Here is a 24,392-nt window from a genome sequence, read left to right on the forward strand (position 1 = left end):
CGCCTTGTGAGGCTCCTTTAGATCCATGAGAAGATAGGAAGATAATAAGTACTATATAACTTGGCCTGACTAGTTTTCTTGACTGAAATTCAGAAATACAGAATAGGTTTTGTGTTCAATTATAGTAGCTTTCCTCAGCCTCCTACCTTTTAAAATTTCTTTTCTGGTATAATTAATGCTCTGTCATTCACTGTCCTTCAATCCTTACTTTGTTGGTTATATCTGCCTTTTAAACTATTAATTGCCTCAAATACTTTTTGGAGGTATAGATATGAAGAGGTAAAATGATAACAGTTTCTTTAAAAACTAAAATTCCAGGGGTGGAACCCACCTAGAAAATCAGAGTGATGGGGAAGATAAGGAAAGTATAAAGATGTGTACTTGGTCTTTACCAGGAATCATATTGGGAAAATTCCTACTTCTAGACTTCTTTTGTAGCCCAATGACAAAGGAGGATATTATAAAATCCCAAAACCTGGGAGTGAAAAAGTGCATTGGATTATTTTATGGATGGGTAAACTGAGTAAAGGAGAGACCATGGTTTGCTTGAGGCTTTCTCACAATAATCTATTAGTTGAGTTAGAGTCCAGCCCTATCCCAGGTCTCTTGACTCTCACTCTGGGGTTCTGTCTGCTGTAGTCCTCTTCTTTATGATAGTAAATTTCTGATCTCAGACACATCTACAATACTAATTTGTGTGTTTTTTGTTTTGTTTTGGTTTGGTTTCTGTTTTGTTTTTGTTTTTGTTTTCGTTTTCCAGGGCCAAGTGCTTCCGGGGTAAAAAAGTCCTTGGAGATTATGACATCAAAGTGGAACAGGTAATTAACCTGAAGCCCAGAGTTACATCTGCATCATCATTATTCTCTCTTGACATCCCAAAGTGAATCATCTAATCTTCAGAATGGAGTACAGTGTTTGTCAGTGGATTCCAGGCCCTCTCTCCCCTCTCCCCACCTGTTCCCTGGGGCTTTTCTCTTTGAGATATGACCATGAAGGCTGCCTTTCAACTTCTCTGACTTCTTTTCATGGTGCTGGTGTCTATAAAGTAGTGAATAATGTGGTTCTTAGGGCTCTCTGGTAGTGTATTCTCAGGGTGAGGAAAACCTTAGGGGAATGTCTTCCCGGGACACTGGCCACACATCCATATTGTTGGTGGCATGATATTTCTGGGTTGGCACATGTCTGCCCTTCAGCTGTGCAGCCTCCCATGCTGCATACTTTGGGCATGAAGCTACACTTCAGAGAGAATTAAAACACACATACACACGCCCCTATTTTTAATGTAATGAAGTCCTGAAAGCCCCCCTTCCCTTTTTTAAAATCTTCCTCTACCCTTTGCTTCATGATAGAGATTAAGTCCATTTGGGTAGAGAGGGGGATGTCCAGTTTAAACAATGCATATGCTTTCTATGTAATTATATAAGTTACTCATCATTCTTTACAGAGTGTGCTGTGATTTACAGAATACTTTCCTACCCATTATTGTATTCAGTTCTTAGAACAACTTGTTGGATAGTCAAGGTTGATTAAAAATTATTATTATTCCTATTTTAGATGAAAGAAACTGTCCCCACACCCCCCACCCCAACCCCAGGAGGACAAGTGATTTGCCTGAAGTCCATGGAGCTAACTGGAGACAGAGCAGAAGTAACACCCAGTTGCCTAAACTAAAATCTAGTGTTTTTATGTTGAAACTGACAGAGGGCATGTTGCTCCAGTTTGCATCCCCCAGTTTGCATTCCCACTCTATAGAAAGGGAGCACAGAGTTGTCAGAAGACCTGAGCTTTGCTCCTGTCTCTGCCAAGAATAAATTTTTTTTGTCCAGAAAGTCACTTAACTGCTTCTTTTGTAAATGGGGAGAATTATCTCTGTCCTTCCTGCCTCACAGAGTTGCTATGAAAGTGAGATGAAATCAGATTGTGAAAATGCTTTGGGAAACTGAATAAATGTTTGGTGGGAGGGCTGCTACTGTTCTGTGGAGAATTGGCAAAGCCAGGACTATGGGCTTATTTCCCTAAAGTTATTTTTATTTATTTTTAATTTTTTTTTAACAATTGTAGTAAAAACACATAACATGAACTCTGCCCTCTTAATCCCCTACTATTATTTTCCAGGCGGAATTTTCAGAGCTTAACCTGGTGGCCCATGCAGATGGGACCTATGCTGTGGATATGCAGGTCCTCCGGAATGGCACAAAAGTTGTCCGGTAAGGTCCTTTCTATCCTCAGGGTCACTGTCACTGTCTTCAGAGTTATTGTCTGGCTTGCATAGGTGGTTTCAAAGTCAAGTGTTAGAGTGGGATGGCAGTGCCATGTATATAGTATAGAGATTAATGATGTATGCTATGTAGCAGTGGTAGAGGAAGGCAGAGAAAACCAGCTCCTGCTCTCAGGGATCTCTTAGTCCAACGGTAGACAAAGGACTCAGGACTCATTTAGAGGTAACTGGATTCCTATCAGAGGGGTTCTAGGATTCCAGCCCCACTTCCACCAGTGTTATTTTTGTGCTTTTATCTCTGCGTATATTTTCCCAGGAAAAGAGGATTCTGTTGCTTAAAAAGAAAGTTTGAAAACCTCTGATCTAGTTCAACTTCCTACTTTACATTCATTTGCTTAGATTCACTCAGTGAGTTGGTCACAGAGCCTTGTGTTTCTATGTGAATTCCCTTAACTCCCAACCCTGTACTCTTCTATGTTCCTCAGTCCTGGGAATTCATAAGTCTGATAGGAAAGTCTAGGTTGGAAGGGACATAAGATAGAAGAAAATTTGCAGTTACAGGGCACATACATGCCAGGTGGTATGCTGGGTAACTTACAGATGTGGCCAAATTTAATAAAACAGTTCTGTGAGGGAGGTAACAAGAATTCCAGATGAGGGAAAATGGCTTCCACAGTGTCAATTTTCCCACGGGCTCAGCATGGTGTCAGGTTTTCAGATACAGAATCTTGTGCCAGGATGAATCTTTACTTCATCCTCTTCCCTACGTCAGCCTACAGCATCCTGACACTGAGGTGTCCGACATCCAGTAAGAACTGGCTCAGTGACAAGGAAGGCAAAGCTCAGGTGTCTGGAACCTAACAACAGGAAACGTAAACTCATTCATTCTAGAGATGAGGAGGACAGAAAACCAGAAATCCGTCCAGTGGGGAGCGAGCTCAAGAGAGAATAATGGGCCCCTCCAACTGCAGGTAGAGTGAGTCATAGGGAGGCATGCACACAAGGATGTGGTGACAGAAAGGTCCATCTCAGGGTGCCAGGAGAGATCTGGCAAAACTAAGGCAGGTCCTTCCAGGTATGCGTGTAGGAACTTAAGAGCTGGCCAGTGTAGGAAATCTAGGGTTCAGTTCCTATAACTGGCATTTAAGGTTTGATCTCAAGAATACAGCTGGAGTCAGTTTCCCAGAACTGGGGCACAGGGAGATCAGAGCAGCTCCAGCACATGCCATACTGACTTGATGCTACATTCCTTGAGTTACTGAGAAGGGCTTCTTCCACCCCACTTCAAAAGGCTGATGTCTGAGCCCAGGTGGTACTGGAGCTGTAGATGAGGGTTGAATGTATGCCTGGGCAGAGAACCAGGTGGGTCATTGCATATGGTGTGAAACTGGCAAGCTCCAGAGCCTTGAGGGAGAATGCTGCTACAGAACTGACTCTTTAGGAAGGTGGGGTTCCCTTGGAGTCAAGGCATGAAGATAGAGCAGCTGAGGAGCTTTGCTGGCTAGAAGGGAAACACAGGGAACCTTCCCATGCATGGGAACATTCTGTACTCCCAGTGCTTCCTGTAGCCATTGCTCAACCTCAGTTCTTCAAAAAATATTTGCACCCCTCCCTAGTGTACACTTTGGAAGAATAACATTGGGAAGTTTGGCATGTGTTCTCAGCCAGCCAGGACCCTTGCTCTTCTGGGGGCCTGAAGAGGGCATTGCCTATTTTAAGGAGCAGCTTTAAGGAGTCAGAATAGGACACTGAGTTCAGGGATCTCTGTGGCAGGGTGGTGAAGTCAGGCAAATATGTCTTCAAAGTCTACTGGGGCACTCTTGGAGCATAAACTCCAAAGCCACAAGGAGCTTCTCTTTTATTGCCCCATAGGGACCAGGTAAATTCTTGTTCATTTAAGTTGTAAGGGTATGAAAGTGTTTCTTTCTCCCCTCCTGAGGGAATTTGTACCTTAGAAAAAGACAATGCTCAATCCAGAGGAATAAGGGAACTTCAGACATCTCCTTAAATCTCCTTTAAGAGGTGCCATAATACCTCACTTCCTATTCCATAGAATATTAAAATGAGGGGCTTACATCAGGTGACCCTTAATATCCCTTCTCTGTCTAGGGCTTTGGAAATAGGAGACAAGATGATATATGACCTGAGGGGCTGGTTTATGGGAAACTTGCCTCTACATTTTTACCAGGTCCTTCCGGCCAGACTTTGTGCTTATCCGGCAGCATGCATTCGGCATGGCAGAGAATGAGGACTTCCGCCACCTTGTCATTGGCATGCAGTACGCAGGCCTCCCCAGCATCAACTCACTGGAATCCATTTACAACTTCTGTGACAAGCCATGGGTGGTGAGTGAGGCCCCCTTCCCCCCAGGTAAAAGGGTGGGATCCAGGTCCTGTATCTCCCAGTCCCACAGGAGGGACCACTGGTAATCAAGTTGCACTAGGCACAACTGAGAGGATGTGAGAGGAGCTTCAGACATGGGGTAGGGTAGGCTGTCGCAATAAAACATTATCTTCAAGGGCTGGGCTGCCTTTGATGTAGAGTGGACCTTTGGCCTCACAACAAAGTCACACAAAGAATTCTCTAAAGAAGTCCTTATAGACCTGCAAGCTGTGCCCTCAAGCCATAGATTTAAGAATAAAAATACCTGATTCTTGCCTCTGTTGGTCTGTTGGAAAGGCCTGAGGCCAGTGGGGACCCAGCTCCTATAACAGCTCTCCAGGCTGCCCTCTTAGAAGGAAATACCAGCTCCCAATCACATCCTCTTCCTCTTGTTTTTCAAAAATCACTTCAGCTATCACACTGGCTTGCCAAGGGCCACTGTGAAGTTCTCAAACCCAAGCCTCTACACCACCCAGGGAGTTGGTGGGGATGCTTTTTAACCAGATGGACCCATCACCTTTGCTGTTGGTCTCTTCCTCACACCTGAACTCACAGTTTTTCCATTCCCTTGGAAACCAGGGAGATCTGAGAGTGTAAGAGAAAGACCAGTGAATGAGGAGTCAGGGAGAGCTGCTGTGGTTGAGGAGGGAGAGTTGGGTTCCTGATCACCACTCATGCAGATACCTCTGGCCTGAGGCACGTAAGAATCCTAGAGTTTTGCAGAAACAAGCTAAAAGAGTTGTATGATTTAAATGTGAAGGCATTATTTGAGGCCTTCACTGAGTTTCTTTTCTAGGGACTTCCCTTTTCCCCCTAGTTACACAACTTTCCCTACTGCACATAAGCTCTAGCCCTTTTCTTCCCTTTCCTTCCCCGCCCTTTCAATACCTGCTAGAATTTGTCTATCTCATAGCCACACAGGATGATTCTGCTATTGCTAGTTTATTTCTTCTAAGTAAACTTTTCTGTGCCTAGTTTCTTTGTCTGTCAACTAGGGATGGATAATAGTAGTACCTGTCACCAGTTTGCCAGCCTGGTTGTTATAATCCCCTAGTATTTAGGATCTCTTAAAGAAAATAGTCCCCTCCTTTATGTTCCAAAACTATGCCAGAAGCCAGGGTGGGAGGATCAGAGAGCCTATGCCTAGGGCTTCGCCCCTCCTGGCATCTGGGATCTGGTGAGGGTTCACATTCTCACCCATTCACAATCCCAGCACATTGCCTTTGGCATCACATGAGAACAGCAAGGCTCCCTGGCCAGACACCAAGTTCTCCCTTCATTTTCATTAAGCAGCTACCACACTAATGGCATTTTATATATTGTTCTCTACTTGTTAATGGAAGTGAACAAATTTGGTGACCATGAAGGGAGGGTTCCTCTGAGATGATGAATTTTGTTCATATTCTCTTTCTTTATTGTGACTGTTCTTGGTGTGAGGAGAGCCCTCAGTTGGGTGGTTAAGGTTCTACCTGTGTCTCTGAGCACATCTGCTATTATATATTGGTCAGGGCAGGCTGTGCCCTGGGATTTCGGAAGCAGAAGTGGCCCTATCAACGAAGGTAGCATTCCAGAGAAAGTAAGAATGCCACCATCCCATATTGCTGCAAATTTATCTAAAAATCCTATCACTCCATCTGGGTGTTTTAGAGACAGAGGCACAGGAGTTGAATTAAAGCATTTATTTCCAGGAGGGCCACGGATAACATATTAAACTCAAGACTGATTCTGAAATCTCATTTCTTCCAAGAAGTCTTTCTTGATTCAATGAAGAAGTGGTGATAATGAGCATTATCTTCCTATTCATTGCCAACACCACCCCCAGCTCCTAAATCCATTCTTTTGTCTATCTTAGAGGAAATAACCCTTATCAGATATTACATTTGTTTAATTGGTAACTGTGTGCTTGTGACTTAATCTAAGTTTCCAAGGAGGCAGGGGTTAGATGCCAAGCCCAGTACCTTGAGCAGACAGGGACTGCTGGAGATAAAGTGGAGTAGGGTAGGGTGAGCTCCCAGGGACCTAACTAGTGCCTGGGAACTGGCTGCCATTTTAGTCTTGCTGTCCCAGGACTCTGGGATTTTGCCGAGGGCCTTCCTGGCATCGCTGTGGTGTCTGTGTAACTCTCCCACATGCTGGAAAGATAAGGCCCCACATGCCTAAGTGCCATGCCAGGGCGTGGGTTGCAGCAGGACAGAGGTTGTTAGGCAGAGCTGGCATTAGCTTGCTGGTGATGCTGGAGAGCCTTGGGAGCTCAGGCAGGTATCCAGAGGCAAAACAGGAATCCAAGCTGGCCAAGATGGGCAGGCAGGACTTAAAGGTCAGATGGGATGATGGAGAGAATCAGAGAAGGCAAGAAAGGTCCGAGGGGTTTGTCTTGACAGTCAAAGCAAGCTGAAAAACTAAAAAACGGCAAGGACAGCAAGGTACAGTGAAAGATGCAATGGGGCAGGAAGTGACCTACCTGGTTGCTGTCCTAGTGCAGTCCCAATTCCAGGCATGATCTGGTAACCTATGCTTTCCTTTGCTTCTCTAGCCTCTGTATCCTCATATGTAAAATGAGATGTCTGGTCTAGAGACTCTCTAAAGTCTCTCAATAATAAAATCTTCAGGGTTCAAGAGTCCCTGAATCGTACTTTTCAGTTTTAGAGGAGGCTCTCAAGATCTATAGTCACCAGCCATGTCACAGATGGGAGTGACTCAGAAATTCCAACATTTTCCAGCATTTCAAAAATAATGAAATTCTGTCCCTGACAACAAAAGAATCACAATATATGATCACTTAAACTGCAGTTTGATAATGGAGTTTGGGAGGAAATATAATAAAATGATCTTCCTTTATGGTAAAAATTTTGAGGAACTGATCAAATTCACTCCTTTCATTTTATATATGAAGAAAATGAGGCCTGGAGAGGAGAAATCATTTGCTCAAGGACACCTAGCGAGTTCAAGGCAGAACAAGAACCCGAAGACTCTAACCCAGTTCTAAGTTTCTACTCCTCCCCCCACACTCCCCTGTCCCCACTGGCTCTTGTACCAACATCCCTTATTGAGAATAGGACCTAGGGTTTTGAAAAATGTTCTAGCTTTCCTTTTTCTGATAAATAGAAGGCAAGTTTGATCTGGCAACTTTTCCTTCTAGCAGTTCCAGATATCAGTGGTTTCAAGTGTAAACTAACCCAAGTAGCACTACAGGGAAGATGCTGGATTACCCTTGCTGCCAGTGCACTGGAGGTGTGTGGGTGGGTGTGTGTTTGAATGGATTGAGCAGAAAAGTCCTATGTGTTTCCTACAGGAAGATCATGGTCTCTGCAGAGTCTGAAAGGCAGCAGGAGGAGTTATAGTTTGGAAATAAAGGGGCCTGGCTATGATCCCACTTCAACTATTATGTGATGTTGGGCAAGTGATCTCTCTGGGCTTCAGTTTCTTCACTTATAAAATGTGGGGGCAGGGAACTCCAGGGGGTGCTAGATGTTTGCCTGAGGCTTTTCAACCCTCAGACTGTAAGTATGTGTATCTCACCTCTTCATAGAGTTCTTCTGGATTCTCCTAGGTAAAGGATCCAGAATTCTGTTCTTAGATGAGTAGTAAGTCCTAGAGAGTCTATGTCTGTCTATCCTGCATACCATGAGCATCAATATCTTCCTAAAGAACAGCTTTATTCATGACCCCTGCTCCAATTCTTATGACTCCATACTGTCTGCAGAAAACAGCTACCATTCCTTTCTTAGACTTGGAACTTTCAAGACTTGTCCCCATGTTTACCTATCTAGCTTTATCAATTGTCATCTCTAGAGATGCATGTATTTAAAGTTAGAGATCTAAATTTCAATCCGAGCTTCACCTCTTTGTAGTTCTGTGACTTCAGGCAACTATTCTACCATCTCTGAGCCTCATATGTAAAATAAAGATGATAAAACACCTAGTTCATCAATTTGATATAGGAAATGAATGAAATACTGTAAAATTGTATAGATACTGAATGAATGTTAGTGCATTCTCCCTCCCTTCCCCAACTAATGCATATGTTCTTTTTTTTTTTTTTTTGCTGTTTTTTTTTTTTAATTTAATTTTATTAAATTTTTAAAATAATGATTAAAAATTAATTTATTTTTTTAAATTTAATTTTATTTTATTTTCAGTATTTTCAAAATTCATTGTTTATGTACCACACCAGTGCATATGTTCTTTAAAAACAAGAATTGTACACCTTTTATATTCTCGGTGTTTTGTTCAAAGTCCCCAACAGAGCAAATGCTCAGTAAATATTTGTTTGATAGATTGATGTTTGTCTAAAGCAGTGTCTAGATAAACTGAATCATTTGCTTCTCTTTTGCAGTTTGCCCAGCTGGTGGCCATCTACAAGACATTGGGAGGAGAAAAGTTCCCACTCATTGAGCAGACATACTACCCCAACCATAAAGAGATGGTAGGTGATGGAGTGGGGACTTTAGTTCCTCTGCTGTTTACATTCTGAGCCACATGGGGATTATGGGACCCTAAAGAGGGCCTCAGCATTTCAACCCCAGACATTCTTTTGGGATTGAACTGTGGGGCTAGAGCAGCTGAATTTTAGTCGATAACCCCTTGTTTCCAAAGTCTGGAGACCAAATAGCTAAGGGTAGAAATATGGGCATTTTATCAAGTTGAGAAACTAATAAATCTGTGTATCAACAATCAGAAGAGCCTACTGTTTTGGGTTCTAGCCTGGCCCTGCCACATATCACTGGACTAGTTAGATTCCTTGTGTGTGAGTTTCTCAATAGGAAAGTTCAATGGCATAATTATTCCTGACCAGGATATCTAATATGGTACTTATAAAACGTAAGTGAGATTAGGTGAAAGCCTTCTGGAAAAGTGTGAAGCACAACTCAGATGTAAGATGTTGTTCCTATAATTATTCACCAGCCCCTTCCATTCCTCTGGCTTCCTCAAGATTGCAATAAGACTGGGTTAACACTATGCCTTCTCTGAGGCCACGTTAGGATGTCAGAAGGAACAGAGAGATGGCATGGTTGGTGGTGAGGAGGCTACAACTAATGTTTTTTCTTTATGACCACCTCTAGCTCAACTCCCTTCTTCCTGTCTGTCCCTACATTCTCTGCCCTGGGCCTGCATGGTCAGTTGGTGATCCTGTTTAACCCACCAATGGAGACTTTCTTCCATAGCATTCCAGTGTTGTAATGTGGGACAGAGAGCCCTACTCCAAAAAGGGTCTCCATTGGAACCATTTCTGTGAATCAAGAACCTTCATTTAGCATATTGGTCATGACCCTGCTTATTAGCAAACCACACACAAAAGATGAATAGTAAACTTGAGCCTTGAAAAGAACTACCTTATTCATCTTTGCCAGGGAGAGGCTCTGGAACTTTAAGCCCTCATCCTTCATAAACCCTTGAGATGAACATAAGAGTTTTCTCTTTCAGGGCAAGCCAGGAAGCCTTGCAGAATCTAAGGAACCCTAAGGGGTCTGTGCTTAGAGTTCTTAGGGACTCTAATACACAGTGGTGGAGGGGAGTGAACTTTAGGGCAGACAGGGGGCAAAGCTGGCTTTTTTCATGCCATAAAGTCTAGCAGGGCTGACCAATGAGAACAGTTGTAACAGTTGCAAAATATGTTCCCCACCTACCATCTTTTTCCCCCAAGTGTCTTTGTGTTATTTCTCTCATGTCCTCTGTCCTGAAATTGACCCTTGAGAAAGGACCTCCTGAGATCTCTCTGAGGTGTCAAAAGCTAAAGGGGAATTTCATCTCTACAAGAGAAAGGCTTTTTTGGCTTAAAAAAAAAAATTCTGAATTAGGAATAAAGACTTTAGTAATCTAGTAGAGAAGGACTTTCTTAAAGAAATCGAGGAGAAGCTTTATGGACATCAGTTGAGGACATTAAAGATAGTTGACCTGGAGAGACAATACCTAAGTCTATTCTTGTCCAAAGAGGTATGTTAACTGGACTAGATTCTCTGCTGGGAATGGTATAGAGGAGACTATAGCATGTAGAATGAGGTTAAGCCATTGCAGGTCTCACAGTGAGTGACTATATTCCCCCAAGTGTCTCCCCAAACAGAAAAAAGTATATGAGAGGATTAGGATGCATAGGGACATGAGTAAAGGACATACAGCCATAGTGGGTTGTTCATTTCATTCCTCCAAATCAGCTTGTGTCTGATTCTGTCAGCCCACCTTCTGGTATTGTACATCACAGTGCTACATTATCTCCTATGTATAATAATCACCATTTCTCCCCTATCAGATCAGTTAAGGGAATAGTTCTGGCTTTCTCCTGGGGAGAAAAGGGAACAGTTCTGGCTTTCAAAAACAAACTAAGCCAAAAATCAAAACTTTCAGTAACCGGTTTCTGTTACTAGCTAGCCTAAAAGGGTTTGGGACACAGGGGAGATGGGCTGAAGGCTGGCTAAAAAAGTGATGTTATTTTCTGTGGCCCTTGACAGGTGCCGGGCTGGCATTTGGATCCAAGCTGTAACATGCCCCATCCCTATCCTAACACTAGCCAGACCATCCACTTGGTACTTTCCATTGGCTGGCAGTGATGAGGCGGATGGTGATAGCCAGAGCTCCACAGGGAAGGAGAAATGGCTTGGGCTTCAGGATGCTTGAAGGAGTGTGATGGTCACTGGCCCCTATTAGGGCTGTATGATGTCAACAAACTCCTTCCTGAGGGGCAGGCGGCCCTGGTACCAGCTGCAGGTGCCATCAGCATGCTTCATGCAGACATAATGCTGGGCCTGGTACCCATAGAGCTTCCGTTCCAACAGCCAGTCTGTCCAGAGGCACTCGTTGGGAGCTGAGATGGTACAGGGCACTGTATAGCAGGTGGTAATCTAGAGTCATAGCCACACAACATCAACGTGAGTATGGTGTCCTTTTTCCATTATTGCCTTTCAGACTCCTACATATCATTACAACCCAGCTCAAATGCCCCTGACTCCTAAAGCCTTTCCTAGTCCCTAAACTTCCTTCTGAGTTCCTTTCCCCATCTCCTAACATACAGTATTGTCTCTCAAATGATATCTCTGGAGTCAGACAGGCCTGAGGTCATTGGTCCATCACTTACCCTGAGCAGATCACTTCTTACAGCATTGATTTCTTCACCTTAAAATGGAAATCTTAACTCTTCATAAATTTGTTATAAAGACTAAATTAAATATTTTAAGGAAATACATCATTACAGGGCCTGGCAAAAAGTAGACTCTCTCTAAACGGTAGCTATGTTATCTCATTCTTTATATGATAGCCACCTTCCCAGCCAAAAATGTAAGTACTTTGAGATCATGAACTATGGGCCATGTTGCTTTTCCATCCCCAACTTAATACAGTGCCTGATCCATGGCAGATTTCAAATATAGTACAATAAGTGAATAAATGCATGCACAAAGGAAGGAATACGGCTGCAAGTCTCAAGACCCTTCCCTCAGCCCCCAAAGACCTTGCAAATGGATATTCCCTTACTTGGCAGCCACAGTTCAGATGGTAGTGGTGATTCAGACTCTCTCTCTGCAAAAAGGACAGGTTCTCCCAAGGTTCGATGTAGTTGCACAGATGGATGAAGACTTTTCCATCACTGAGGACCTGACCTTCGGGGTAATGGAGGAAAACCTAGCATGAGGAATTTGCTCACAGAGCTCCAGGAGCCCAGGTCCGCAAAGAGACCAGAATTACAGTTTCTTCAATGGCTTCTTGGTGGCAGTGGTGACATAGGGCTCAGTGAAAGAACCAGAAAAACCTTTATAATTTTTATATCAAAGATATAAACAGATTATGTTTGTATGAGAGAGTTGTGGGATGAAGGTCTTTTCCTTTAGTGGTGTAGAGAGAAAAACATGGACTTTAAAGTCAGACTGTTGACGCAACTGCCTTCTTTTCTCTCATTTACAGCCATGTGACCTTAAGAAAGTCACATAACTTCTCAGCTCAAAGTATGAAAGTAGTAAGTTGTTGTCAGGATTAAATGAGAGAATGTCTATAAAGTTCCCAGCACAGCTTGGGCCCACAGAAGGTTCCATAAATAATAGGTCCCTTACTTTTTCCAACCCTTCCCAGTATCAACATAGCCTGGTGTCCTGCCCCGTTGATACCTATCTTGGTGAGTCTCTCCTCTTCCCCATAGGAAAGTGTCCCCTCTTTACTTATCAAAGTCTTTCCTAGCTTCCAAAGGCCCTTTTCAGTACCACAGTGTCCTCAGAGCCGTCTCTGACCCCCTAGCCCACACCTCTCTTAGTCACTCAATTATTCACTGAGCAACTACTACGACTTGGTACCCAGAAATCCAGAAATAAATATGACAGAATCTCTTCCCCAAGGAGCTTAATAACCAGTAGGGCAGATAGGTAAGTAGGCAAAAATTATACTGTTGGTGATTATGTATAAGATGCAGTATAAGAATGAACAAGGCACAATTATCTCCATCTGTGGAAGGGGTGTGGGGCAAGGAAGGTGTCTCAGAGGAGCTGATGCTTGTATTGGTCTTTGAAAGGGTGGATCGGAGTTCTCCTGTGAGACAAATGAGGGAAAGGACTTCTGGACATAGGGACTACCCTGTGGAGGGTGGAGGGGCACAGCCCAGCAGAACACCTTCTGCAACTGCAAGTAGTTTAGTTCAGCTCTGGGGGATATGAAGAGTTGGGAGCTGTTATCCACACTTGGCTGAAGATAAAGCTGGCGAGGTCAGCAGTGTTCTGGTCACAGGGGCTTTCAACATTAGACAAAAGAGCTTATGCCTTCTCCTAAAGAGCATGGGCACCACTGATGACTTCTCAGTAGACTTGTATTTTTTCATTTATCCCCACCCTCAGTTAGACTTGATGTTTTTGAGGGCAAAGAACATATCTCCTCCTCCCCTTATGCACCACAGTGCTGGCAGAGGGCTAGGTACAGAGAGGGAATGAGGTAGCCTTGTCTGCTAATCCTGGGACATGAAGGGCTCAGTGACATGTCCTGCCTCTGTCTCTCCCAACCATAGGCTCCCAGATCAACATAATTCTACATCCTTAGGTCTGGCAAGCCCCTACCAGTGTGACTTCTAATAGCTATGATTTCTCAAGAGCCAAGCTTGGACTGTGAGCTTTTTGAGGACTGTGGCTTGTCACTGAGTCTCCACCCTCCTGCACAAGGCCTGCAGTGAGTAGGTGGTCGTTATTGCTGAATGGATGGACAAATAGTGGAAATTCCTTCTGTTATCCCCACCTGCTGTGTGGTTTTTTTATTGTTGGTTTTTTTTTTTTTCCTTGCCTTCTTTCCAAATATTTTTCTTCCTTTAGGGGCAATTTAGGTCCCACTTACAGAGTGAAGCTTCCCTAATTGTTTACAATCACACACTTACCTCTTGTCCCTGAACTTCAAAATAATTTAGTATTGCATTCATTCACTTATGTAGTCATAATCTTGTGTGGTTTCCTAACTGTCCTGTCCCAACCAGTGGAGTATGGAGGCCTGCCTGGGCCCAAGTTCATAGAGACTTGTTAGACTTGTTAGACTGAAGTCTCCTGTTAGGGCCTGTGCTTTACTATACCCCCAGTATATGACCTGTGATGTGATTTAGCAGAGTCTCATTATGAGCCAATATCATGACCCAATGTAGCTATCTAAAGTTAATGCCACTGTGACTATAATATGTGTGTTGGGGGCAAGGTTAACATGCACAATCCTCATTTACTCTGTGAATCAAGACATCACCTATAATGCAGTGTCCAGTTTAGGAGCCTGTGCTAGGGGAGAGACAGGCTCTATCCCATTTGAGAAGGTGGCCAGGCTAGGAAGGGGTCTGGGAACCATGGGCAGCAGACCTAGAGCTAGAGTGCCTATGTTTATGGTCCTTGGGCCTCTGAAGGATCATCATGGGCAGAGGGCGAACTGAACCCACAAGGGGCAGTTTCAGAGGAGTGGATTTTTGGTTCAAGATATCAAACTTACATCAATTAAACCTGTTTAAAAATGGGACCAGCTGCCTGAGCCTGGAAGAGCAGCCTGTCCTTAAAGTAGTGAAGCAGTGGCCAAGATCACTGTAAGGAAGACTCTAGCATTGAAAGGAAGGTTACCACAGCTCCTCCCAACTCAGAGGCTGGCTCTTAGGAACACAGCTCTGTTTTCTGCCCAAGAAAATGCCACCTAGCTCAGCTTGCTGCCCAAGGACAGCCCTGGCTCCTTCTTGACTGCTTTCCTTAGGACAGAGACTATTAGGGTTGCTTGTTGGTCTTCAACTTACCAGTCAAAAGATATTGCTTCTGACTGTTAGCTTCTAGTTTCACACCACAGAGGGAGGAATCAAAAGGTGTATAGATATACTGAACATCCTTGAGTTTCTCAAACCCTTTAAACATCTGAAAGGCAATTACAAAAAAAAAAAAAAAAAAAAAAAGCAGTGTTGGGTCAGTGAGTATACTTTATATCTTAACAGGAAAAACTCATTTCTCAATCTAAAAGATATTAAGCAAAAGTCTAGTTCAGGATTTGGTACACACAGATGGCCCAACTGGGTCATTTCTATCTTTAGAAAAATCTAAACCTTAGTTTATTTGGGTGAGAATACCTCTAATAGCCCCATGGATGGACACTAAGGCCTGTGGGCCCTGCTCACAAATGTCAGCCACTTCCACTTCAGCGTCAATACCCCAGGATCAATGAACTAGGTTACCTGCCTACCAGACCCCCTCCCAGTACACAGACCCCACTCCTCCCAACAGCCCAAGGAATTCGATGCCCTGTCCTGTTCCCCATGTACCTTTATCTGTTTGATTTCATACCGGATCATTTTTTGAGTGTCAGCAGGGTCTGTGCTAGCAGGAACTACCTTCTCACTGGAGATTTTGGCCCGAATGGCTGCATAAGAAGAGAAAAGAGCAACCTGTGGGAGGAGTTCATCTGGGATCTGGATGACCTGGACCCCTGGAGAATTTTATAGGGAAATTCTGTGTTTAGGTCTTGCTGGATTGTGAGGAGAAACGTGTGTAAAAGTGGGGACCTGGAAACTCATCCTCCACAATTGCTTGAAGTTTCAAACTCCTCAGGTGTACTGGATCCTATAATCTCTATACTTTACCTGCTTGTTTTGAGAGTCTAATTCTCCATACCTAGACTGCAGTGGGTTGGAGGTGGGCATCAGAGTAGAGGAAGGAGGGAGGACAGTCAGTTTGCAATCATCTACCTATATAGCCTGAGGCCTCAAGAGAGCCTACCCAAAGCTGATATTGGTAAATGTTTATTGAATTAATATATATATTCTGACCCTATACAGAGGTAGTTTGTCTCTTGCCATTTGGATGTTAATCAAAAATTGGTTATAAAATTCTTTCTATGTGCTTGGCCCAACAGTAGGTACTAGGTCCATAAACATGATTAAGATAAGGTCCCCCATCCTGCAGAACTCTTGGTCTAGTAGAGAGAATACACTTATAAAGAATAACAGCACAGTATACGGGGAGTACAAAAATTTTTGTTAGAGATACCATGGAAGCACCAAGAAGTCAGGAAGTCTTCATAGAAGAAAAGATGCCTGAATAAGACCTTGAAGGATGAATAGGAGTCTGCCAGGAATTTAAGGGGAATGGGAAGGTGCATTTCAGGCTGAGGAAAGATCAAGAACAAAAGGTGTTTGGGGGGGCGGTACATGGAGTAAACATCAGTTATAGGCTTGGACACAGTGGGATGTTTATAATGAAAGCCCAGTCCTCTGGCTCCTGTCTCCCCACCCGCCCCTGCATCCAGTATTTCAGAATATCCAGCCCCTGGATAGCTCCCCGTGACTTGTTGTTTAAGTCCATAATTGCAGTAGGCAGAGGTGAGGGGGTCGCTATGGGGGTCCCTTTCATTTCCTTGCAAGTCAGCCAGGCTTTGCACTTGCAAGGTTGCTATGGCACCAGCCCTGCCCGACCCATCAGCCCCAGTGGGAGGTAACTGGTGCAGCATTTGTTCTCCCTTTCCCTCCAGGCTCCAGGTCTACAGCTCACCTCAGCCTCATAGCAAACCCACACAACCACCCCCTGCTCTGGTCCTCTCCGGCCTCTGGACTCACCAAGCGCCGAGTGGCAGACGTGCTGCTGGGGGTGTGCAGGGGCACAGCTGCATGCCTCAACCATACCCGGTGGCCGCAGCAGTGCCAGCAGCCGCAGCAACAGCGCCCAGCTTGGCGCGGTCCGGGGGCTCCAGGGCATGACACTGCAAAGCCCTGACTGTGCCTGTGGGGACTGTCTGACCAAACCGGCCCTCCGGGGCTCATCCAGAACGTGTCGTGCCCCTCACCCCAGGCTTTTTGAGGTGGACCTAGGGCCAATCCCGCCCAGATGGGCTCCTCCCTCCTTTGGCTGTAGGCCACCCACGGCTGCAGGACCCGCAGCCCTCCTGACTGGCAGGCTCAGTAAAAGGAAGAGGGAAGCCAGGAGAGAGGCCCCTAGTCTGTTTCGCTGCCTAAGCAATCAAGCCTTATAGAAGCAGAGGGAAAGCACTGGGAAAGAGGATGGTGTCAAGGCAGAAAGGCAAGTGCAACAAAGATAAAGGCATGAGGGCAGAAAGATCGATAGGCTGTGATTCACACTGAAAGAACAAGAGTGAGGAGAGGCACAAACAGAAAGTGAGACAGGCAGAGTCAGAGAGAGGCAGACAGAATTACAACAGGCAAAAGAGACAGTGACAGAGAGGACGGACCCCTTGCTGAGCTCCACACTGGGAATGAGACAAGCTACTCAGGGCTTCTTTCAGCTGCAGGAAGTGTTTTCAATGCCCTATTTATGAGGCTCCAAAGCAACAGCAAACAGTAATGGAATAGGACAGAGAAAGTTGGGGTGTGTGTGTGTGTCTTGGCGCTGTCAGCTGGGGGGTGGGGAGAGATGTCAGAGAAAGCAGCCTGTGCTTTAGAAACTCTTTCCCATATCCAGAGCCTCAGACTCTGCAGATGGCTGAGGACAGTGCTCTTGGTGGGGGCTCAAAGCAAAGGATATCCCATCACTTAGGGCAAACCTTCAAAGCCCTCTCCAGATCCTAGGCCACACTGGTTCCTATCTCATATCATTATTCACTGGACTGACTATACCTTGTCATAGAAGGTAGGACAGCTCAGAAAGTAAAGAAGCAAGGCACATGGGGTCACTGCAACCAGAGCCTTGTCTGCTCTGTTTGACAGAGCATAGTGCTCCAAGTCTCCAAATACAAAGAAACCCATGAGATTATTGTAGGATATTTCCACACAGTGCTGGACTAGAAGGTAGAAGGCTGGGTCCTGATTCTGTCACAGGTAGCTTTGCAATTTTTGCCTCTCTGGGCCTCACTTTCTTCTCCCTTAAATAGGCTTGAACTACGTGTTTCGAAGGCCCTTTGGTGCTCTTTGTCCCAGCTTCAACTGGCCTCAGCCAGGAATATTGAAATCCTCAGGTCAGGTATTCCCAGCATCTGGTCACACCTCGGATTCCCATGGGAACCTGACTTTTTATCAGAGTTAACTTCAATTTTTTCAAAAGACATCTTCTCATTTTGATGTGGTAGTGATGTTTGAAAAGAAGGAAATTGAAAGAGAGCTGAGTCTGATTTAGAAAGATGAGATTTGGTGACCAAGTTGATTCTTCATGTAACACCCAAACTAAGATAGAGCCTGATGTATTTATTATTGGACAGACCCCAAAAAGCATCCAGTCCAGTCTCTTCATTGGCAAATGTGAACACAAAGGCTCAGTGAGATAAAGTGACTTACAAAAAGCTAGTAGCAGAGAAGACTAGAATGCAAGTCTACTGACATAACAGTGTAGTGATTCTTCCACTCCACCATAGTACTTCCTCCATCACCACTTTGTAACCACTTGAAACCCTGCCTTTGGAAGATAATTCTTTTAAGTTTCTATTGTCCCTCTGTTAAAATATGGCTACCTCAGGATAGAGTTTACACTCTTTTTTTTTTCTCTGTAATTAAAAAAAATTTTTTTAAATTTTTTATAAACATATATTTTTATCCCCAGGGGTACAGGTCTGTGAATCGCCAGGTTTACACACTTCACAGCACTCACCATAGCACATACCCTCCCCAATGTCCATAACCCCACCCCCCTTCTCCCAACCCCCCTCCGCCCAGCAACCCTCAGTTTGTTTTGTGAGATTAAGAATCACTTATGGTTTGTCTCCCTCCCAATCCCTACAGTTTACACTCTTAATGGTGTCTTTGCATGTTGAATTCTTGTCAGCTCTCTTCCAAACCCCAAACTGGGCAGAAAGAGGCCTTAGCATCCTAAGCTGTGTTTGGTGTTGAGTTTGAGGTGTTGGTGAGCAGTGACAACATTGTGAAAGTGAGGGAGAAAATCCAGGTTCAGTGTAGGAAGCTGGATGTTTGAAGGGGTAGGAGAGGGTACTAAAAGGTACATGACAAAGGGGACATTAAGATTCCGAAGATACATTTCTTTTTAAATTCAGGTTTACTAAGATACAATTTTCATACAAGAAAATTCACCCTTTCAAAGATGCTTTTTCTTTCTTTCCTTTTCCTTTCCCTTTCCTTTCCTTTTCCCTTACCCTTCCCTTTCCCTTTCTCCCCTCCTCTTTTCTCCTCTCCTCTCCTCTCCTCTCCTCTCCTCTCCCCTCCCCTCCCTTCTCCTCTCCTCTCCTCTCTCCTCTTCTTGCCTTGCCTTGCCTTGCCTTGCCTTGCCTTACCTTATCTTGCCTTGCCTTGCCTTGCCTTGCCTTGCCTTTTCTTTGGCTAAGGACTGGTCCTGCCCAGGATTTGTATAATGCAGAGAATATTGAAGCAATGAATGTTAAAGGTATAGAAAGTACTGAGCAGGGTTCTTATAGAAAGTACTGAGCAGGTATAGAAAGTACTGAGTGGCAAGCAGGGTTCTTACAGTTCTGCTAATTGTATGCTGTGACCTCAGGCAAGTCACTCTCACTCTATGGGCGCAGAGTTTTTTGTTTGTTTGTTTGTTTTCTGCATCTTCCCACAGAATATTTATTTATTTATTTATATTAACATATAATGTATTATTTCCCCCGGGGGTACAGGCCTGTGAATCATCAGGTTTACACATTTCACAACACTCACCATAGCACATACCCTCCCCAATGTCCATAACCCAGCCACCCTATCCCTACTCCCCTATCCCCCAACAACCCTCAGTTTGTTTTATGAGATTAAGAGTCTCTTATGATTTGTCTCCCTCCTGATCCCATCTTGTTTCATCTTTTCTCTCCCTACCCCCCACGGTCCCCAGTCCTGCCTCTCAAATTCCTCACATCAGAGAGATCATATAATTGCCTTTCTCTGGTTGACTTATTTCACTCAGCATAATATCCTCTAGTTCCATCCACGTTGTTGCAAATGGTAAGATTTTGTTTCTCCTGATAGCTGCATAGTATTCCCTTGTGTGTGTGTGTGTGTGTGTGTGTGTGTGTGTGTGTGTGTGTATACCACATCTTCTTTATCCATTCATCTGTTGATAGACATCTAAGTTCTTTCCATAGTTTGAGTATTGTGGACATTGTTGCTGTAAACATTTGGGTGCACATGCCCCTTCTGATCCCTACATTTGTACCTTTGGAGTAAATACCCAGTAGTGCAGTTGCTGGGTCATAGGGCAGCTCTATTTTCAACTTTTTGAGGAAACTCCATAGTGTTTTTTAATCTGTAAAGCAAGTAGGTTGGGCTAGTTCTTTAAAGGACCCTTCCAAGGGTATTACCAAGAAAATATTTGTACGATGCCATAGAGAGTGAGGCACACTCTGACCAGTTCATTCCTTTCTCCTCTGCTTTCAGCTGACACTGCCCACATTCCCTGTGGTGGTGAAGATTGGCCATGCTCACTCAGGCATGGGCAAGGTAAGGCCATGTTGTTGTGCTTTGGGGTTGAGGCCAAGAAGGGCACTTTTTAGAGAGCCTGGTTATGGACTATTTTGCCTCATTTCTCCATGAATTCTTTCCAAGGAGATGATTCGGCCCCTCTGAATTATGAGTGTTACCCAAACAGACCTCTTCCAACAAGCTGAGTACAGGCCACTTGCTTGGGCCCTTGGGCCCTTTCCCCTCCTTGAGGGGAAGCTAGAAAGAAAGGGTATCCTAGGGAGATGTGGCATCCAGGTTTACATCTGGATGAATAACATCTTGATGGGTTTAGAGGCTCAGAGCTCTTGTGACTCTCAGTATATGTATTTGTATGTCTCCTTTTCTCCTTCTCTGCCTTGCTCCAATGTTAGGTCAAAGTGGAAAACCACTACGACTTCCAGGACATTGCTAGTGTGGTGGCCCTCACCCAGACATATGCCACAGCAGAGCCTTTTATTGACGCCAAGTATGACATCCGGGTCCAGAAGATAGGCAACAACTACAAGGCTTATATGTGAGTGGGGCTGGAGTGCCCGCAGATACTCTTCACTTTCTCCTCAGCCCAGTGGAAAATCTGAGCCTCCAGGTAGCAGCCAATTCTCATTTAACCTCATCTGGCCCAAAAGGCAGAGACCAGAGAGAGGGTACCTTTCAAGTCAGGGGCTCCCAGCCTGAGTTCCTTTCAAGTCAGATGAGGACCAATGAACTAAGATGAGAAATCAAATTAATATTTATTTTCACTAGCCTCTAAGTGAAATTTGACATCTCCTCAGTTATAAACCATGGCAACAGGCTACAGTAGTAGCAACAGCACATGTGACTTAGGCTAAAGGTAATCACAGACATTTTTTTATTCATATTGCAGTTATGACTGATATCTCTAAATACCAATTATTTTTATCACTACTCAAGAATCATGGTAGTTGTTGCTACTCAACTACATGGTAGTTGTTAGACCTGTCACTGCAAATAGTTTTGTTATTTACAAAAAGATGTATTTTTTTACTCATCACAGATTTAAGATTTTGATAACTATTTTGATAATTATTTTAAAAATTGGGTTTCTTTGTTATCTTAGGTACTTTATTTTATACCTTTACGACTCTTAATGTATTTTTGTACATTGAAAGGAATCCATAGAATTCACCAGTTATTAGAATTCTGAAAAGATTAAGAAACTCCTAATGAAAATGTATCACCCTAAAAACATGCCAGAGCATTAAAAACCTAGTGGTTATAAGAATAGGTAACTTCGGGGAGCCTGGGTGGCTCAGTGGGTTAAGCCTCTACCTTCGGCTAGGGTTATGGTCTTAGGGTCCTGGGATTGAGCCCTGCATCAGGCTCTCTGCTCAGCTGGGAGCCTGCTTACCCCTCTCTCTGCCTGCCTCTCTGCCTACTTGTGAACTTTCTCTCTGTCAAATAAATAAATAAATCTTTAAAAGAAAAGAAAAGAATAGGTGACTTCTCCACATGACTGTGTCCATCTGCCAGAATACAAAGTTAAAAGTTTCCTCCATCTGACTTGAAAGAACGAAAAGATTTCTGGATGACCAGAAATCTATATAAATCTTCTATAATATACATGCAAATAGCTTACAATTCCAATTTTGAAAATACGAGCCTCTCACTTTTTAAAATCTGCAGGGTAGTATTTCCTATATAAACAAGAACATTCTAATATATGAATTTGGTCTTGGCCACTCGGCATTTGAGTAGACTTTAAGACTGAGCAGATTCCCTTTCCCTTGCCCATTCATTTCCATTGTTCTTCTATCTTGTACTCCCCCACCTCTGGAATTAGTTAGGAGCTCTGCCCCCCTGCACAAACCTCTGGTTTAGTCTCTGCACAAATGGGAATTTCTGTCACCCTCCTCTGAGCTCTCTGGGCAGGAACAGTGAAATCACCCCTAACAGCTTGTGCAGCAGCAGGCACAGAGTAAGCACCCATTAAATATTCAGGGAAGAGCCCTTGAGTAGAACCGAAGCATAGAATCTTTTTTACTTTTTTACTACATTACTACTTTTTAAAAAAAAAGTTTATAGTTTTTGATTTGAAGTCTTGCTGCTTCAAAAAGGAATTTAGGATTGTTTTAAAATTGTACACAATGTAAGACAAGATAATTTAAAAGACCATTATAAAAAGCAGCTAAAATAAGCAGAAAAATCAGTATGTGTAAGCACCTAGGAAAGCAGATTTCCCATCCTTTACTTTTAAAATCCCCTAAGTTAAAATAATAATGATAATAATAACAAAATAAAAGACAAAATCCCCTAGATAAACACAAAATGTTTATGACAGTAGAGCAAGAGTGTCTTGATCCTTAAAAGGAGACATCTCATTTTTAAAGGTTAGGATTTCTTTTTTTTTTTTTAAATATTGTATTTATTTATTTGACAGAGAGACACAGCGAGAGAGGGAACACAAGCAGGGGGAGTGAGAGAGGGAGAAGCAGGCTTCCCACCAAGCCGGGAGCCTGATGCGGGGCTCGATCCCAGAATCCTGGGATCATGACCTGAGCCGAAGGCAGACACTTAACGACTGAGCCACCCAGGTGCCCCTAAAGGTTAGGATTTCTAAAAGTAATTTTGAAGAAGCATAAGAAAAGAGAATCCTCTAATACTGATGAAGGGTGGGCCACCAAAGAAACTTTAGAAAACATTTACTTTCTTTAATTTGCAAGGGACAGTTATTCAGGTCCCCTTGGCTCCTCTTCCCCAAACTTTGAGCTATCCCCTTGCTTTCAGAAAGAATTGACCTGGTGATAGCCAAGATATGGTTTTTAGAGTCTTCCCTACTCCCTTAGCTCTCACTCTCGAGTTTCAGACCAGCCATATTTGGTAGACAGAGGGTATTGTTCCTGCTCTACTCTCAGTAGGTAATAATGTGCATCCTTCTGTGGAGGTCAGATGACCTCCAAGTCCTGAAAGGTAGTTGAGCTGTTAGTGAGTGGCTTCTAGGTGCCCCCTGATTCTCCCCCTGCTCCAGTGGCCTATATGGATCTGTGCCCTGCATCTCATTGTTAGGGAAAGGTGTGAAGTGTGAAGGACATTATTATTATTCACTCAAAGTTTCCAAAACCCTATTATATACCAATGCCCTGTGCTGGGGACCTAGAAGTGAATGACTCTGTCCCCGCTCTTGAAGAGCCCAACCTGGTCACAGGGACACATTCATAAACCATCAGTGTTAGAAGGACAGTGTTATTTTTATTATGATCTATCTTTGTGTCTCTACTCAGATTTTGCAAGTCACTCATCTGTTAGTTGTTTGTTTGTTTTTTTTCTGAACTAGGCAATGTGGTATAGGGGAAGCACAGCACAATTAGGGAACAAAGAGTCTTGGACTTTTTTTTAATCTAATGTCTAATTTGACTGGATATACACCTTTGGGCAAGTCATTTAACCTTTCTGAGTCTTAATCTCCTTGTCTATAAAGTTGGGGTGAGGATGTCAGCCTGCTCAGAACAGGGGTTTGCACTGAGGCTCTGGTGAGGGGTTTGTGGGGGAAGAACACTGGCAAGCAGTCAGTACTGTACAAGAGTGAGGTTGTTATTACCACATCAGTTGACTCACTGGGCCACCTCAGGACTCTGAATACTAGCTGTATCTCTAGGTTTATCAGTGTCTGAGATCAGACCTCTGGGGTAGGTACTCCTGGGAACTGCTGAGTAGAGACTACTACATGCATCCAGTCTCCAAATGGTAGCAAGTGACAAGGATAGCATGTGAACAGCTCTGTCAGTAGTGTGCACAGTGCTTTTCTGTCCCCTAGGCTATCCTCCCCCTCTTGACTGTGTCTGAGTGAAGACTCATAATTAGGAAGTCCTGTTTTTAGTGTTTTACAATTTATTTAATAATTTAATCAATAATTTAACCAATTAATTTATTTAATAAATTAACCAAATTTAATAATTTGGTGTTTTACAATTTATTTAAATCTGTATCAATTGATCTTCATAACAACCCTGTGTTTACACAGGGATAAGAGGC

At 43.7% G+C, this 24,392-nt stretch overlaps 2 protein-coding genes across 2 annotated transcripts in view; one reads left to right on the forward strand and one right to left on the reverse strand.

Moving 5' to 3' along the window:
- LOC111144119 (synapsin II) overlaps window positions 1-24,392 on the forward strand; it is a 211,913-nt gene that overhangs the window by 161,110 nt on the left and 26,411 nt on the right. The window contains exons 2-7 of the mRNA XM_022498269.1: window positions 761-818; window positions 2,116-2,207; window positions 4,407-4,563; window positions 8,937-9,026; window positions 20,337-20,399; window positions 20,774-20,916. Of these exons, the coding sequence (XP_022353977.1) occupies window positions 761-818; window positions 2,116-2,207; window positions 4,407-4,563; window positions 8,937-9,026; window positions 20,337-20,399; window positions 20,774-20,916 (603 nt within the window). The remainder of the gene's footprint in view (window positions 1-760; window positions 819-2,115; window positions 2,208-4,406; window positions 4,564-8,936; window positions 9,027-20,336; window positions 20,400-20,773; window positions 20,917-24,392) is intronic.
- On the reverse strand, window positions 11,201-16,781 carry LOC111144120 (TIMP metallopeptidase inhibitor 4). The gene is made up of 5 exons (XM_022498270.1): window positions 16,623-16,781; window positions 15,333-15,430; window positions 14,817-14,931; window positions 12,065-12,189; window positions 11,201-11,436 (listed from the first exon to the last, which is right to left on the reverse strand). The coding sequence occupies exons 1-5, from the start codon at window positions 16,759-16,761 to the stop codon at window positions 11,239-11,241; spliced, it is 675 nt and encodes a 224-aa protein (XP_022353978.1). The 5' UTR covers window positions 16,762-16,781; the 3' UTR covers window positions 11,201-11,238.

This window comes from Enhydra lutris, unplaced genomic scaffold, assembly GCF_002288905.1.
Source record: "Enhydra lutris kenyoni isolate GAN:26980312 unplaced genomic scaffold, ASM228890v2 scaffoldscaffold10, whole genome shotgun sequence".
Classification (NCBI taxonomy): domain Eukaryota; kingdom Metazoa; phylum Chordata; class Mammalia; order Carnivora; family Mustelidae; genus Enhydra; species Enhydra lutris.

Bases quoted from the DNA above. Each gene is read 5' to 3' on its own strand.
- LOC111144120 (XM_022498270.1), bottom strand. From the start codon at position 16,761: ATGCCCTGGAGCCCCCGGACCGCGCCAAGCTGGGCGCTGTTGCTGCGG. The intron at 15,431-16,622 runs GTGAGTCCAGAG...CTTCTTATGCAG, and splicing joins CGTCTGCCACTCGGCGCTTG to CCATTCGGGCCAAAATCTCC. The intron at 12,190-14,816 runs GTAAGTTGAAGA...ATTACCCCGAAG, and splicing joins GAAGCAATATCTTTTGACTG to GTCAGGTCCTCAGTGATGGA.